Source organism: Choloepus didactylus, chromosome 4, assembly GCF_015220235.1.
Source record: "Choloepus didactylus isolate mChoDid1 chromosome 4, mChoDid1.pri, whole genome shotgun sequence".
NCBI lineage: Eukaryota > Metazoa > Chordata > Mammalia > Pilosa > Megalonychidae > Choloepus > Choloepus didactylus.
The window spans coordinates 45,792,207-45,809,805 of NC_051310.1; the positions used below are offsets into that span (position 1 = coordinate 45,792,207).

A 17,599-nucleotide genomic window follows, 5' to 3' on the forward strand; every position below is an offset into this window, starting at 1 on the left:
CTTTTATGTAAGTTAAAGTTTATCATAATAAGTTTAAAAAAAGTGATGAAGAAGGGAACCTATAGGAAAAATGAATGTAATGGAGATTTAGGAAATAATAGAAAGATCCAAAGAAAGAGCCAAAAATATAAATATCAAAACAAAACAAAACAATCATCAGAATTTAAAAATTGCATATGTTTGTGTCTTGGTTTGAGGAACATATGTTTATTAGCCTCAATAATGTGTTCCTAGTGTGACCTTGCCCTTTTCTATCCCAAAAGATCATTCACAGTTGCTGGAATCAATATAGGTAAAGAGCAATTTTCTCTCCATTTCTCCAACCAGACTGTTATTTTTGAATGGAAGAAACAAATCTCTACCATCATTTAAAAAGCAAAATAGTTGTTCTCCATTTTCACATTTTTCAGTTTTCTCACTCTCTCTAAATAGGAGTAAAATATTAGCCTACTCATTTCTATTGAAAACTTAAACAAAACCAACTCTCCAAAGCAAATAAAAACATCTTTTACTACTACTTTTTACATATTTTATTTAGATTCCACCATAAAAGAGATCAGTTTTCTTAAAATGTCAGCTTTTGGGGTTGGGTAAAGAAACGCATTATCCTATACCAGAAGACAAATAGTTTCAAGTTAAACTAGTCAATGTCGTTTTCTAGAAGCTATTTACCCTAACTAGAAATTCTCTCCAACAGAGTTGTCCACTTCCAACTACTCCGTCCAAGTTCAGAAATAAAGGATTGAGTCATACAGATTTCTTTCACTGTTTTTATTTAATATGAGTTTACTAGAAACTACACCATAAATTCTAATAACCATAACAATGAAAATCTTTTCCATGCAAAATCACTCAAAAATCACCATGGAAAATGACTTACATTAATTACGGTGAAGTGTTGACCCATAAATGAGGCTGAGGTCAATATCAGAAACTAGAAAAATTTAAATAATAGCACTTTCTCAATCTATTATGATTTATGTAGCACAAGAGTAAAGATCAGCACAAAATGTTATTTACAACAACCCAATGTTCACTTTACGGATGAAAAACTTTTTAGGTAAATATATAAAAAACTGACTAAAACCCCACAGGGGACTTGCTTGGTAGATTCTACTTGCGCCTAATAGCATATGGGGTTTTGTCAATCAGATCTTTATAATCTCTTATTTTGGTTTAGTGTTTGAATATTATGCCATAAGGGTTTATCTCTAGAAAGAAAATTATTTTAATTAGGACAACAAGGACTTTGTCCCACTAAAGTCCAGTTGCCAAAAGAACCTTTGTATTTTCCATAATTTCCTGTGATACAATGCAATAAAATTGATCCTTCCACATAAAACCAAGGCATAGAATAAAAGAAGGAAACTTCAAATTGAGACCAAACTTCTTTATCACAACTAAGCAATATGACTATAAGTTAAGCAAGATTTTCATGAGACAAAATGATATTTGCTCAATTCAAATGACCGGAAAATTGTAGAAAGAAAGGCTTAGATTCAAAATGAAGCCTGTTACAGATTACAACAGGAGCTCAGTCTAGGCTGTTTTCATTGTATTGGGTTTTGCATTGTACTTTGAACAAATCAAGGTCTCTCTAGCTAAGCCAACTTGGCAGGTGAAATCACTGCCTTCCCCGCTATGTGGGATCTGACACCCAGGGGAGTGAATCCCTCTGGCAACGTGGAATATGACTCCTGGGGAGGAATCTAGACTCGGCATTGTGGGATGGAGAACATCTTCTTGACCAAAAGGGGGATGTGAAAGGAAATGAAATAAGCTTCAGTGGCAGAGAGATTCCAAAAGGAGCTGAGAGGTAACTCTGGTAGGCAGTCTTACGCACAACACAGACAACCCTTTTTAGGTTCTAATGAATTGGAATAGCTAGCAGTAAATACCTGAAACTATGAAACTACAACCCAGAACCCATGAACCTTGAAGACGATTGTATAAAAATGTAGCTTATGAGGGGTGACAATGTGATTGGGAAAGCCATATGGACCACACTCCCCTTTGTCTAGTTTATGGATGGATGAGTAGAAAAATAAAAATGGGGGAAGAAAAAAAAAAAAAAAAAGGCACTGAGTGTTCTTTTTTACTTTAATTGTTCTTTTTCACTTTAATTTTTATTCTTATTATTTTTGTGTGTGTGGTAATGAAAATGTCAAAAATTAATTTTGGTGATGAATACACAACTGTATAATGGTACTGTAAACAATTGAATGTACACTTTGTTTTGTATGACTTCATGGTATGTGAATATATCTCAATAAAATGAATTAAAAAAATAAATCCTTGTTGATGATACTGAGCACTGATAATAAATTTCATCTGTACCAGTAAAACTTTAATAAAACTGAAAATGTTTTAAACTACTGTACTAGGGTTCTCTAGGGAAACAGAGCCTAAAGGATATATATATATATATATATATATATATATATATATATATATACATACATATATAATGTAAATATTGAGATTTTTTAATAGGAATTGGCTTACATGACCGTGAGGATGGGAAAGTCCAAATTCTGCATGGCAGGCTGCAAGTTGGGAAGTGTGATGAATGTTTTCGATGAATTTCCCAGGGGTAAGCTGGCTGGCTGAAGTAGAAATGGAAATTTGCCCTTCTAACTGTTGAAATCATCACTTCTTTTAAAGTCTTCAGCTGATGAGATTTCTCTCATGTTGAAGATAATTTCCTCAGTTGTTTGTAGATGTAATCAGTCATCAATGCAATCAATTTACTATGATTTAAGTCCATAAAACATCCTCACATTAACAATCAGGCAAGTGCCTGCTTGACAAAACAACTGGACATCATAGCTTGGCCAGGTTGACACATGAACTTTACCAACACAACTACCTAATCAGTGGTCACCAAATCAAACTAAAAGTAAATTATAAATTTATCTGAATTATTTTCTGGGAATACATAAGGTATTTAAATTACTAAAGTCTGCCCAAAAGACTTAAAGTATTAAAACATTTGTTTTTAATGTACCTTTCCCTATTATATATTATTCAGAGACAAATTGTCATGAATTTTTATGTCTCCAGTGTATCTTTCAAAAGCTCTAAACACATTACCAAGATTAACTCATGTATCCAGGCAATCTCTCATATAGCAATGTTATTACCATAATTAACAGAAAAACACTAGAGCACAATGTTTATATAATTGACCCAGGCCTTTAACACTGGGCCAGGGAGGTAAGAATTAAAAAATTCACTGCAAAGTTATAATCCACAATTTTAAGACCAAAACCATACTTCAAAAATATTTACTGTTATGAGATTGAGAGAAAAGGAGCTCTTTCTGAAAGAATTGCTTGGTTGACTAAAACCATGTGGTCAAACTGTGAAAAATCCATAAATATTAAATACATTAGGAACACACAACTCAGAATAGAAATGGTTGATTGAATAAACAAGAAGAGCATTCTAAAATTTCCATTTAAGTTGTATGAACTATTTATTTTTATTTTAAGTATGGGTATCAAAGATCAAAGTTTTTTTAAAAAATCTTTATCCTTTTTTAGCTTTATTTCCTAGTATTCTACTCATTTTCTATGCCCTGTTGGGATCTGTTGCTTAAATAGCTTATTTACATTAATATTTCACTTAAAATAATGGTATAGGAGGAAACACCAATAGATGTGAATACTACAAAAAGGTACAATGGAAAAAAAAATTAGTCATCTCTTTACCTGTATAAGTAGATAATTAGCTCAACTTTCTGATTAAACTGACTAGTCCATTTAGTTGAATTAGTGACAAATCTTTTTAAAGCAGCTGTTGTGCTTGAAAATGCACTGAGAATAAAAATTCTAGTCAGAGTAAACATTCTTTCAAGTACATATGTTTAATTTTGTTGGAATAGGAGGAATGGATCCTTATTCACTTCTCACCAGAGAAGAAGGCATTTTTAATCTCTAACAAATAATATGTTAAAAATAGAGTTCCTGACTTCAAAGAACTTTTGGTCTAGATGGAAAAAGAAATCATGACTACATTAAATAATTAAAGAAAAACTTTCCAAAATATATTTTTCCTACTGAGTTTCTCTCCTACCCTTGAATATTAAAAATCACTTTTTCTTTTTCAGTGGAAAAAAAGAGAGAAAAGCATGACAGGAAGAATTTGTAAAATAGAAATACATGAAATTGAAGTCAAGCTCCAAGTGAAATTGCTAAAGTTTGCTACAGTTTAAAAGATTAAAAAAGCACATTTAGTTTTAAATCATTAGCATGCTTAATAAGTGAGATTCTCTAATACAGAACAATAAAAGTGATAATATATAGGATCAAAGTAGCACTACAGGTGAAAGCACTTTGCCTCTTGGAATCTATTATGTATTCCAGAAAGGCCATGTTATTTTAATCCAATCTTGTGGGTGCAGTCATACTGTGGGTGGGATCTTTGGATTAGGTTGTTTCCATAGAGATGTGACCCACCCAATTGTAGGTGGGACATTTTGATTAGATTACTTCCATGGAGATGTGACCCTGCCCATTCAAGGTGGGTATTAATTAGTTTACTGGCATCCTCTATGAGAGGGTAAAAAGCAGAGACATTTTGAAGAGAGATGCTTAGAGAGAAAACACCCAGAGCTGACACAGATCCAGATGTTTGAAGATGCTAAGAGATGAAGTCTAGAGTTTACCCCAGAGAAGCTACATGAGAACCCACAGACACTTAAAGAGAAAGCCACTGGAATCAGAAGCTGAAAACAGTGCAACCCGTGAGGGAGCAAAGAACCAGCAGACACCAGCCATGTGCCTTCCCAGCTGACAGAGGTGTTCTGGACACCATCGGCTTTTCCTCAGAGAAGATATCTACCACTTGATGCTTAATTTGGACATTTGCATGGCCTTAGAACTGTAAATTTGTGAACTAATAAACCCCCCAGCGTAAAAGCCAATCGATTTCTGGTATATTGCATTTCCAGCAGCTTTAGCAAACCGGAATACCCCTTCAAAACCAGGAGGAAAAAAAAAAACAACAAAGAAACTTAAGCAGGTAGCAAACATGTTACAGTAAAGGAGTTGAACTATGGCCAGATCATGGGTTAAATATAACTTTTTGTGGGAGAACATTTAATGAACATGTGGAAGTAGAAGCAGCTCAGTAACCACAGTTATTTCCATTTTAAATGAGGATGATGGTTCTGCACCACCAGCTGTTTATAGTTCATTGAATGAGGATCTAGTTGACAGGAGATAATTACCTCTACCCTACAGGAGGTAAAGTGTTTCGCATTCTGCAGACACCTCTGATGAATGGCCAAGGGAGAATAGGACCAAGATAGCATGCCAAGCTCAGTTTTCAGTTTGGTTTTTAATGATTTCTTTAAACACTTGATTTTCTATTTTTCCCTATTTAAATGTAGGAAAATGTGCACCATGAAATATACAGAAGCAAGTCACTGGCTCTCATTTTGCTTTTATAAGACACTTTGACTTAAAAGGAAAGCAGACTGATTGTACACAGAAAGTGTACAGAAAAGGATGGGGGCAAAGGGTGTTACATGGTCATTTCAACTTCAAGCATTTTGGAGTGTTGAAGAATTCTACTAATTCACTGTTTTCCCCTGAAGACTGTTCTATATCTTAGTTACTTGTCAGTTCATGATGTCCCATTATTCCAGCCATTTTGGCTCATTCACTTGCTTGGCAAGGCCAATCAATTCTATCTTCTCAATCTCTCTCAAATTTATCTCTTCACCTACAATGCAAACTGCCAAATTCCTCAATGCATCTCACCCACACTATGATCTTCATATCCTATATGGTGTCCTTGTTTTGTGTCTTTTCCAATACTAATCCAGTCCAACCAAAACATTACTTTCAGATTATTATCACTAAAATACCACTCTCAGTCTGCCATTCTTATGTTATCTTTCAGTAGCAGGCAGTAACTACAAAATAGAAAAATTTTTATGGTACACTGTTAAGCAAAAGAACAAAATTAAGAAGTAAAAATCAATTATATCTTTTAAAATTTGTAAGACTGTATATGTATATTAATAATAACTAGAATATAATACACAAAAAAAGAAGAGAATTAATTTAAAAGGGTCTGGGATTTCAGGGTTTCCTTGATTAATATTTGTTATTTGTCATTATAATGATGTTTATGCAACCAACAAATGAAATCTTTCAGTGACCACTTACTGCTTATGCATCATAAAGTTTAAACTTCTTAACCTGGCAACCAAAGACCTCTGCAATTTGGCTCTCAAACCCATCTTTTGCAGCTTATTTTCCATTCCGTCTTTTCACACAACCTAAAACTCCAGACAAAGTAAACTACTCCATTTCTCATTTGGCTTGCTATACTGCTCTTTCCCAGTTATGGGCTATTGCCTATGTCCTCCAGAAGGAACACTCTTCTCCATCTTTGTGTGTTCAAATCCTATCTAACTAACTTATTCAGTTCAGTTCAAAGAAATCCTCCTCCACAAAATCATCCCTGATGTCTCCGTCCTCAAAACTATAATAAGTATTTCATCTATATCTCTCATATAAACGGTAGCACTCTACTTTGCACTACAGCTTTTTAGGTATAAGAAGTAGCCTCCTTTAAGGCAGGGACCTTGTTTTAGCTATCTTTGTATTCTGCACAAGGCATAACATAGTGTCTTTCTGAATAAATGTGTGAAATGAGTGAGTAATACTTTCAAAAGGCAATGGTTAGGAAAATTAAAAATCAATTCTTTTGGTTTTATGATTTTTCTTCTTTATTCACTTAAGTTTATTTTTTTTAACCTGATCTTACCTGAAGATATGTTATTCTCCGCTGGACCAAATCTGTCAGATCTTTGGCCTCTTTTTCCCTCCAATCACCTGCTCCATCTGTTTGACTGAGGTAGTATAGATCCGTCATTATAGACCTGTAAAAGCAAACAACACTGGAAATGTAACTTATTCACACTGCATTACAGGAATAAACAAAGTCACAAGAAGATTTTGTGAGAAGAAAGCCAAATGCTTGTGATTGATGCTCACAGTGATGCTGGTACTCATCTTTTATTTCTGAGCAAGGGTGTGAAATTCAACAAATTGGTCTCAACCAGCCAAGACCTATTATTCCTGCAGTAAAGTTTTTCTGTTGAGAAAAGCATACATGTTTTTCAGACCAGTCAGCTGCACTTATTTCAAAACAGACAAAGCACTACAGAAATAGGTAGAATAACATAAGAGAGGGGAAAAGTTGATGCCAGTATTTGTATAGTACCTCTTTGCTCAATTGTCACTTCATGCCATCACTTAAATTTTCTTTTCATAAACACTGTGAGTGATTGGAAGATGATCAGAAGAAAATGTTGAAACAAATCTTTAAGCAACTGGCTAAACCAGGCATGAGCAAACTTTCTGCAAAGGACCAGATAGTAAGTATTTTAGGCTTTGTGGGCCTCTGTTGCCTTTATAGCAGGAAAGTATCCACAAGCAACATGTAAATGAATGGGTATGGCTGTGTTCCAATAAAACTTTATTTACAAAAACATGGAATGAGTCAGATTTGGCCCACGGGCCATAACTTTTGATCTATAGTCTAATCTAATAAACCGATAGTTCTAAGATACTTTGTCCCTCTTTGTAGCATCAATAAGTTCAATGATAACATGCTGGATTTCCCACAGAGTAAAATAAAACCCCCAGTAAACTAGGAACAGAAACTTTAGGGCTTGCACAGATGGTTTCATTTATATTGAATTAAATAAAAGCTATGACTTATGTTTACTGATAAAGTAAAAAACAAGACTCCTCTCTTTCTCTAACACCCCTCACCCAATCTGTCAGCAAACATATAGCCAATTTCTGACACTAACACCATCAGCAGTGCTACCAAAGGAATCTCCGTCTTCTCCTCACCTGGATTATTGTGATACTCATAATAGGTCTCCCTGCTTCCAAACTTGCCTATCTCTACAGTCTGTTCTCAACATAGCAGCTAGATCCTATTTTAAAAAATTAGTCAAATCATGTTACTCCTCAGTTCTTAATATTGAATTGGCTCTTTATCTCACTCAGAGTCAAAGTCAGAGTTTTAATTTTGACCTACAAGGACCCACACAATATGGCCCCCCATTACCTCTTTGGTCTCATCTCCTACTACTGTCCTCCTTGCTTATTCTCCACTTCATCTACACTCGTCTCATTGCTAACCTGAACATGCCAGGCATGTTTCTACTTCAAGGATTTTACATTTGCTCTTCCCTCCCCTGGAATGCTCATTTCCCAGATATCCACATGGCTCACTCAAATGTCCTTCAAATCTTTGTGCAACTATCACTTTTTCCACGAGGCTTTCCCAGACTACTCGACTTAAAAATCCAACACTCCTCTCCCCTGTACCATACCTTGGGATTTCCCTCTCCTTCCCTGCATTATTTTTCTTCAAGCTATTATCTTCTAAAACACATCATTTACTTCTTCATTTTGCTTAATGTCTCTCTTCCTCTACTAGAATTTAAGCTCCATGAGAGTAGGTTTGTTGTTATTTTTCTTTCAACTGCTTTTGCGCTAGTCACACATAAAATGTTCAATAAATATCTTTCAATGGATAAGTGAGTAAAAGTGTAACAAAAGAAAAATCTTCAAGAGTTTTAGGTAAGGGCAAAATGATGATAATATTTACCTTTCACAAATCCAATTTGGTGACAGAAAAATGTTTGGGAGAATACTCCTTAACTAGTTAGAGCCCCAGCTCCAACCCTTCTCTACACTTTGTATTAAAACTCCTCCTCTATCAAAGCATGCTTATGAGTGGATTAGTTGCTTGTGAAAATTATGAAGTAGAAAATTATTTCTATTTGTCAGAAAAGTATAAGATAGCATACATTCACTTTTAGAAACCTCCCATAATGATGTTATATATTAACTAAAAACAAAGCATTAGCTGGGGGTTCAGAGAGTACTTAGAGAAAAGTGACTAATTTTAAATAATAAGAAAAAAAATTGATAGGTATTAAGTTCTTAATATGGGCCAGACACTTAGTTTAGGTACTTTACATTATTTCATTTAATCTTCACAACCACTTTACAAATTAGATAAGGAATGTAAGGCACTGAGAGGTTAAATGATTTGCTCAAGGTCATAGAGCTAAGAAATGGCAAAGTAGGAATTCAAACCCAAGTAATCTGGACTCTAAAGCTTGGCTTCTAACTACTGCGCTACCAAATATCAAGGTAGGGTGTCCAGAGTACAAAAATGTGGATTCTGTTCAATGTAAATATTCAAAATCACAAACTCTGAATCAGAAGAGAAAGAGCTTTGGGAGCCAGAAATATTTTCTCAAATATTTCAGATATTTCCTCTTAAAATAGGTACTATAATACCTTCCATATGTCTTTTAAAAAAGATTACTGATAATACATGACAAGTAGCAATATATGAGGTAGATGCTATTTTTATGCTGTAGAGTTTCAGAGGGATGTTTCAGAGCTTTTACCTTGTGTCTGAAAAGTACCTACCAATACTTCTACAACTAAGAAGGAGGATGCAATGGGTGTGGGTGACTAATAAGTGGAACTCAAGGCCAGTCAAAAGAATGATCCATTAGCCAGTTCCCTGAAGTACTCTGAAGAAGAGGATTGATCAGTCTGAAGGACACATTTAACAGATAATGAAACCAGCACTCAACAATTTTAATTTGCCTAGTACATGGTTCAGTTATCTTTTGTTCTTGATACTTAATTAGATGCAAGCCATTTAGTAACAAAGGAATAGCACCCCACAGGAAAGATTAAAGTCTTATTTACTATCATAGAAAACCATTAGAACTATACACATGATTAACAGACCATATCTAATAATAGCCCCCTTTGAATGAATAATAATAGTACAAAACTATCCAGACACCATCAGCCTTTTTTCAGTAAAGGTATCCTCTTATTGACACCTTAGTTTGGACACTTTTATGGTCATAGGTCTATAAATCTGTAGCCAAGTAAACCCCATTTATACAAGCCAATCCATTTCTGGTATTTTGTATAACAGTAGCATTAGAAAACCAGAACAAATGTCTAGTATCTTTTTTTTTTTTTTTATGGTGTGCCAGTTTGGACGTATTATGTCCACCCAAAAGTCATATTCTTTAATGCAATCTTGTGGGGGCAGACATAGTGTTGATTAGGTTGGAATCTTTTGATAAAGTATTTCCATGGAGATGTGACTCAATCAACTGTGGGTGAAACCTTTGATTAAACTATTTCCATGGAGATATGGACCCCGCCCATTCAGGGTGGGTCTTAATTTAATCACTGGAGTGTTACAAAAGAGTTCACAAACAGAAGGAGCTAAGAGCAGCTGAGAGAGACATTTTGGAGACCGCCGCTGAAAGCAGACTTTTGCTGACACTTTGGAGATGCTAGCCCAGAGTTTGCTCTGGAGAAGCTAAGAGAAGACAAAACGCCCAAGAGCAATATTTTGAAGAATGCACAGGAACTGAGAGAGGAACTGGAACACAACCTAGGATCAGTAGATGCCAGCCACGTGCCTTTCCAAATAACAGATGTTTTCTGGATGCCACTGGCCTTCCTTCAGTGACGGTATACTCATGTTGATGCCTTAATCTGAACATTCTCATGGCCTTCAGACTATAAATTTGTAACCAAATAAACCCCCTTTATAAAAGCCAATCCATTTCTGATATTTTGCATAATGGCAGCATTAGCAAACCGGAACGGATTGTGGTACCAGAGAAGTGTGGTGCTGCTGAGTTTGCAAACACCAAACATGTTGAAATAGCTTTTTAAATGAATAAGGGGAAGATTCTGGAAGGACTGTGAGGCAATTGATGGAAAAGGCCTAGATTGCTTTGAAGAGACTGTTGGTAGAAATATGGACTCCAAAGATAGCTCTGATGAGGCCTTGAACAGAAATGTTGAATGTGTTGTTGCAAACTGGAAGAAAGGCAGTCCTTGCTTTAAAGTGGCAGAGAATTTGGCAAAATTGAGTCCTGGTGTAGGCTGGAAGGCAGAATTTGAAAGTGAGGAGCCGAGATACTTAGCTGGAGAGATTTTGAAATTAAATATTGAAAGTGTGGCTGGCTTCTCCTTGCAGCTTATAGTAAAATGTGAGAGGAGAGTAATAAGCTGAGAACTGAAGTCTTGGGTACAAATAAACCAGAAATTGATGGTTTGGAAAACTCTGGGCTTCCAGAAAGTGAAACCCCAAAGACTACAGCCCCACATGAGGATTTAATGAAACCTGGAACAAGTCAGCCATTTCAGCACAAGCCAGGATTAGAATGGAGTTATCCAGAAAGGGTTTTGGGAAGTCCTATTATCCCTGTAAACTGCATGCTGAGCCAACAAATTTTTTTTGCGAGCTCTGTATAAATGGAACCACTGCCTGTCTGGATTGGAGGGGACAAAGAAGGAACAAAAAGACAGAACCATGGAAATTGAGGTCTGGAGTCAAGAAATCTCAGGCAAGGAGAGCAGAGCAACCCATGCACATGGAAAGGGTGAGTCTGCCCCAGAGGCAGAGGGCGGGCATTCGGCCTGTATGCTCAGGAATGTGCTGCTGCCCTAGGCCTCAGAGAGGGTGGAGCACATTCCCTAAGGATTGGGGAAAGCCTGGCCACCACCTCACTGTTCAGAGGAGAGAGCCTTTGCCCCAGAGAGGCAGAGTCCGGGTGGCACTACGATGCTTGAGGAAGGTGGGACTGGGAAGATGGTCTCCCCAATGCATGGATATGCTGGAGCACTCACCCCAGTGTTTGGAGAGAAAAGGGCTTCAGTGAAGGCCCTTGGAATGAAAGGGTTGGACTTCCGCTCTCTCAAGTCTCAAGGATAAAATGTCATTCTATAAGTGACTCTCAGACTTTGAAATCTAATGGAGTTTGCCCTGAGGGTTTTAGGAGCTGCTTTGGTCCTGTGAACCCTGTTTTCCTTTCAGTTTCTCCTTATGGCAATGGGTATGTTTATCCCATGACTGTCCCTCCTTTGTATATAGGAAGAAGATAACTTGTTCTAGGTTTCATTGGTCCACAGCCAGAGGGGAATTTTGCATTAGGACAAGACCACACATGACTGATTTTGATGGGATCTTTTACTTACCTACTGTTACTGAAAATATTTAAACTTTTGTGATATTGTGATGGGATGAATGTATTTTGTATTTGGAAAGAATATGTCTTTTTGGGATCCAGGGGTTGGAATGTGAAGTTTGGATATATTATGCCCACCCAAAAGCCATATTCTTTAATGCAATCTTGTAGGGGCAGAAATATTAGTGTTGATTAGGTTGGAATCTTTTGATTGAGTGTTTCCATGGAGATGTGACTCAATCAACTGTGGGTGAAACCTTTGATTAAACTATTTCCATGGAGATATGGACCCTGCCCATTCAGGGTGGGTCTTAATTTAATCACTGGAGTGTTACAAAAGAGTTCACAAACAGAAGGAGCTAAGAGCAGCTAAGAGAGACATTTTGGAGACCGCCGCTGAAAGCAGACTTTTGCTGACACTTTGGAGATGCTAGCCCAGAGTATGCTCTGGAGAAGCTAAGAGAAGACAAAACGCCCCAAGAGCAACATTTTGAAGAATGCACAGGAGCGGAGAGAGAAGCTGGAACACAACCTGGGATCAGCAAACGCCAGCCACGTGCCTTCCCAGCTAACAGAGGTTTTCCAAACACCACTGGCCTTCTTTCGGTGAAGGTATATTCATGTTGATGCCTTAATTTGAACATTCTCATGGCCTTCAGAGTGTAACTTTGCAACCAAATAAATCCCCTTTATAAAAGCCAATCCATTTCTGATTATGTTGCGTAACGGCAGCATTAGCAAACCAGAACATATGGGTGAAATCAAAACACATACAGAAAAGCACATAAAACAAGTGTCCATTTTAATGAATAATTGGGAGACAAAGACAAAGTAACCAAATCCAATATCAAGAAATAGAACCTTCCCAAGGAGCACTCCTCCCACTCCCATATCCAGTGACTTTTCTGGCTAATAACCCCTCTCCTATTGATAATAACAACATTGACTTTTAAAATAATTAAAATAAATACTGCTCTATAATGTGATTTTGCCTATTTTGGAACTTTAGATTTAACTTATTTGTTGCAGTAAAAAAATACATACAAATAAAATGAAATATCACAGCCACAGTTTAGAATATTCAGCCTAAATTGGTGGCAGAACAGCTTTGCTTTGGACTAACAAGGTCGTATGTGAAGCATTTTGATATTTGTTTAACATGTCATCATTATGAATGCACAGGGTACTTTGTAGCCTGGCTATCTCCATTTTCACCTTTTTAAAAGAGTGCAAGAGTCTAATATGTGATGCTGTATCCATTTTTATGTTTATTATTCTCATCCAAGATTCAAAACTTTTTTTTAATGCAAAAAGAGATTTTAGTTGGAAAAACCAAACCTACAACTTACTACCTCCTTAAGAAATTAATCTGCAGTCTTACACTGAAATTTCAACTTCATTCAACTTGGTTTTCCTTATAGTTTATTTTTCAGATTACAAAACTGAGGTCCTATAGGATATTATGTATCCTACAGTATTCTTTTTATAGTTACTGGGAGAAAAGCCACCACCTATATGATATTGTGAATTGATAAAGGAACACAAGAGAAGGTTTTAACTATGATGGTGTCATAGGACTCAGTTGGAAGTTTATTTAAACTATTTTCTCAGTTTTAAAAGCCTCTTTCCCATAATTCTCATTGCACTCATTTTTTAAAATATTATGTGGATTTCATCATATCTAGATGTAGTCACTCACTTTTTCATATGCATCAAATAGGAGTGATCACAAAATTTTGTTGTAAGCCTCAGCTTTAAATAGAAATATTGTTTCTGGAGATATAGGACAATGGGATAAGTAACTGGCATATCAGCAAATGCCTAGTGAGGGCAAAAAGGAAATTCAATATGCTACGATTGGCTTTACATTACATTAAACACACACACACACACACACATATATACAGACATACACATGCAAACAAATATCACTACATTTCATTGATAATAATTATAATAACCTCAAGGAGGCAAAAATTGCATTAGGCCTAATTTGGAGAGGAAAACCGAAATATAAAAATTGGCATGGCTTATGCTTTTGTGTCATAGGAATCAAGCCATTCCTTTACCATTGGGAATGAAAGCTGATCCTATGGTTTTGTTTAATAAATTAAAAAACATGAAAGTGAACATTTTTACCAAGTTGCATCAATTCTCAGTCTTGAGAATTAATTATTCACATTTATCCCAGTCTGTGTCTGGAAAATAGAGTAATACCAAGCTTATAACTAGAAGGCAGAACACTAAAAAGTCACTAATTTTTTTATATCAATGCCTTGGATGATCTAAATATAAGTCACTCTATCCCAACAGTCAGCCAAAATTAAGCTTGTCTCTTGGCTTCCTTATGAGAGACTATATATACGGAAGACAAGTCCAGGAAACAACTTTAAACTCAAACTAGTACTTTGCTGATTCAATAACGTTTGGAAGTTATCGTTCTGCAAAATTTATCATTTTTTGTCCAAAGACATGAGAATAATCAAACCATAAAGTTTCTATTGTGGCCCATTACTGAGAAACATAGTGTCTCAATACCATTCAACAGAAGACCGGGGTACTCAGTGACTCTACCCTAAACCAGATGTACCAAAAGAACCTTGAAACTATGAAGACACAAGAAATCTTGAAGGTGGGTGGTAAATCTAAAGATCTGATATGAAGCCAGGCAAAGGTCTGGGAAACACAAACCTAGGCAAGGTTCCAGCAAAATAGTGCTGGCCATTTGAGGATAGAGTACAGATGCCAAAGACAATGAGTAAAGAAGAGCAGAATCTATGATTCTGAGAGCAAGCCAGCTATGAAATGCTTCAAAACCATTATTTCATCAACTTACTATCATTTTGTTCTTTGCACTTTCTGTTGATTTCCCTGTTTTTCTATTGTAATATTCACAAGACTTTTAAAATGTTCTCGTCTCAATTATACCAAAGGGAATTACAAGCAGGGGATTTTGTTTATACCTAATTCAGAAAGTCAAAGAGAGACACCTCCATGAGGGCTGAGGTGTAATTCAAGCAAGAAAATCTCAAGGAGAAGGAACTAATGTTTATTAAGGTAAATATGACTAAGGGAGTCTATATCATAGAATCTAATCCATGGGTAAATCTGGATTACAGGCAAGAAAAATGACTTTGTCTTGTCCAAGGCTGCTTTTACTTTGGTTTGCTCCTAGGCAGACCTAAGATATGTTAAGGATAAAAAGATGACATCATTTCAAGGAGGATGGTCTAGGATACCACAGTTTTGATAGCCCACAAAGGTAGGGAGGAGTCTAGGAGGGCAAGAACAAAAATAGTTTAAACTATCATATAAGGCATATCACCACATGCTATTTGGTGAGCACATCCACCAGGCTTATGTTAAGATTCTAGGCTTTAAAATTATTCCTGTTCAGCACTGTGACAATCTTCCTTCATCTGTGCCTGTCTAAAGGATCTAAGAGTTTTCTATTAATGTCCATTTATGGGCTTTCCTTATGCAGGTCTGACTATAGCCCCCCAGAATCTACAATGTGTCAGGCACCGTAGAAAGCATTTTATATATTTTCCCTCATTTAATTAAAACATCAATGCTATAATGTAGGAATTATATCCCCCTGCATAGAAGAGAAAAATAAAACTCAGAAAGCTATATATTTGCCAATTAAGAGAAAGGACTTGGCAATAAAATAGTTCTACCATTTACTTGGGTAAGCCACCTATTTTCACTAGGCCTGAGTGTAACTTTAGTTATAAAATGGGGAATAATAATACTAACTCATAGGATTACTGTGCTGATTAAATAAGATAATGAATGGAGAGCCTTTATCACAGAGCCTGGAGTGCAGGAAATCCTCAGTAAGTGATTCTTTTTAGTATAATTCTTGAGTCTGAAAACCACACCGTGAGGACCTAGGGCCTGAGGCCGCACTCCCTCAGCTGCAGACAACAGCCTAGATGACCAGGAAGGACATTAAAAGCCAACCCCCCTCCACCCACACACACAGGAGGAAAGCATTAAAACTTCCCTCCCCTAATCACTGTTAGTAACCAAATCTCACGAGACTCTGTTGTAACCAAATCTTGGAAGACCTTGTTGTAAAACAAATTCCGTGAGATCCCGTTCTAACCAAATCTCCTGAGAAACTCCATTGTCACAAACCTTTATAAGTGCCTCTGTCCCAACCCCAGCTCTCCTCTCTTTTTGCATGGAATGCTCACTTTATTTTCCCAACTGGCTGCCATCGGGAAGAATTGTCCCCTGTTTTGTAAGTCCCTAGTCACAAAAGTCTAAACTCATAAGTAACTCCATGCCAGGTATATTTTTTGGTCTTGGGGCTATTCCGGGTTGGAACATTTGGCATGCCAGCAAGGAGACCAAGGAACTGCCAGCTGTAAAGGGCATGAATCCTGGGAAAGAAGACTCCCCAGGGGGAATGCAGGGATGGCCTGAAATGTCCATGTGGGGAGGGGTAGCTGCCCGCCTGGACAAGTGGGGGCTGCCAAGGGAGTATGGCGATGTCCATTTCTCCCTGGCTGGATTGCAGGTTCCCCTGCAGCAGGCTGCAGGACAGTTAGGATTTCATAAGAAAAGGGAGATATGTCAGGCTGCCGTGGCTGTTGCATGGCCTCTATTAGGAGCTGTGTACCCTGCCATGGAAGAGGCTCTGGCAGTCAAAGCTGAGGTTTACTGCCTGGAAGAGGAACTTCAGTTAGAAGGAGACGTGGATAGTCCAAGTAAATCAGAAGGATGCATTAAATGAGAGGCTGTGTTGCGTAGATGAAAGTTTAGAGACGTTAGCATGCCAGTATGCTAGAGTGAGAGGATGCAAACTTCCCAAAGGGCAAGTCAGGTGTATCACGACTTCTCCTGACTGGGATCCTGAAATGTGGGATCCTGTTGATTTTTCTTCAGATGAAGATGAGCCCTATCTTATTGGAAACATGAAAATTGAGGAAAATAAGCACGTTTGTCCTCCGGTCCAACAAATGATCAAAAAGGATCAAATACAAACCCTGATCCCCAGGCAGTGGGGAATGGTGCTGTAGCTGCCACTGCCCTAGCAGCACCTCCTGATCAAAAGGTGCTGGTTACAATATAGGATTACACTGCCACTGAGTTACAGGAAATTGGGAATCAATACAGTAAAAAACCTAAAGACATTTCACCAACTGGCTGCTGCACCTGTGGGACACTGGCATGGAGGGCATACTTCTCTCAGGACATGAAATAAACAAATTGGCCTCTATTACCATTCACCCTTCCCTCCACCAATGTATATATTTCTTAGTCACCCAATCCAAGTTCAGCTCACTATTAAATTGGCTAGTTACTCAGTGCAAAGAAACTTGGCCCAGTGTGGGGGATATACTCCAGGTCACCCACCCATTGGAACATGACTGATAAATTACAAGATATACCAAGGGGGCTAGGAATGAAACATGTAGTCTATGTTGCTAACTTTGTGGGATCAGATAATGAGACTTTCACCATGGGGATAAAGATCACAATCTTACAGTGTCCTGAATCAAAGGTATGAGACACTGGTGCCCA

At 37.1% G+C, this 17,599-nt stretch overlaps 1 protein-coding gene across 6 annotated transcripts in view; it reads right to left on the reverse strand.

Annotated features, from left to right (window-relative positions):
• FUT8 (fucosyltransferase 8) overlaps positions 1 to 17,599 on the reverse strand; it is a 378,192-nt gene that overhangs the window by 85,971 nt on the left and 274,622 nt on the right. For all 6 annotated transcript variants that reach the window (XM_037832507.1, XM_037832508.1, XM_037832503.1 and 3 more), the window contains one exon: positions 6,784 to 6,898. In XM_037832507.1, coding sequence (XP_037688435.1) covers positions 6,784 to 6,898 — 115 coding nt within the window. The remainder of the gene's footprint in view (positions 1 to 6,783; positions 6,899 to 17,599) is intronic.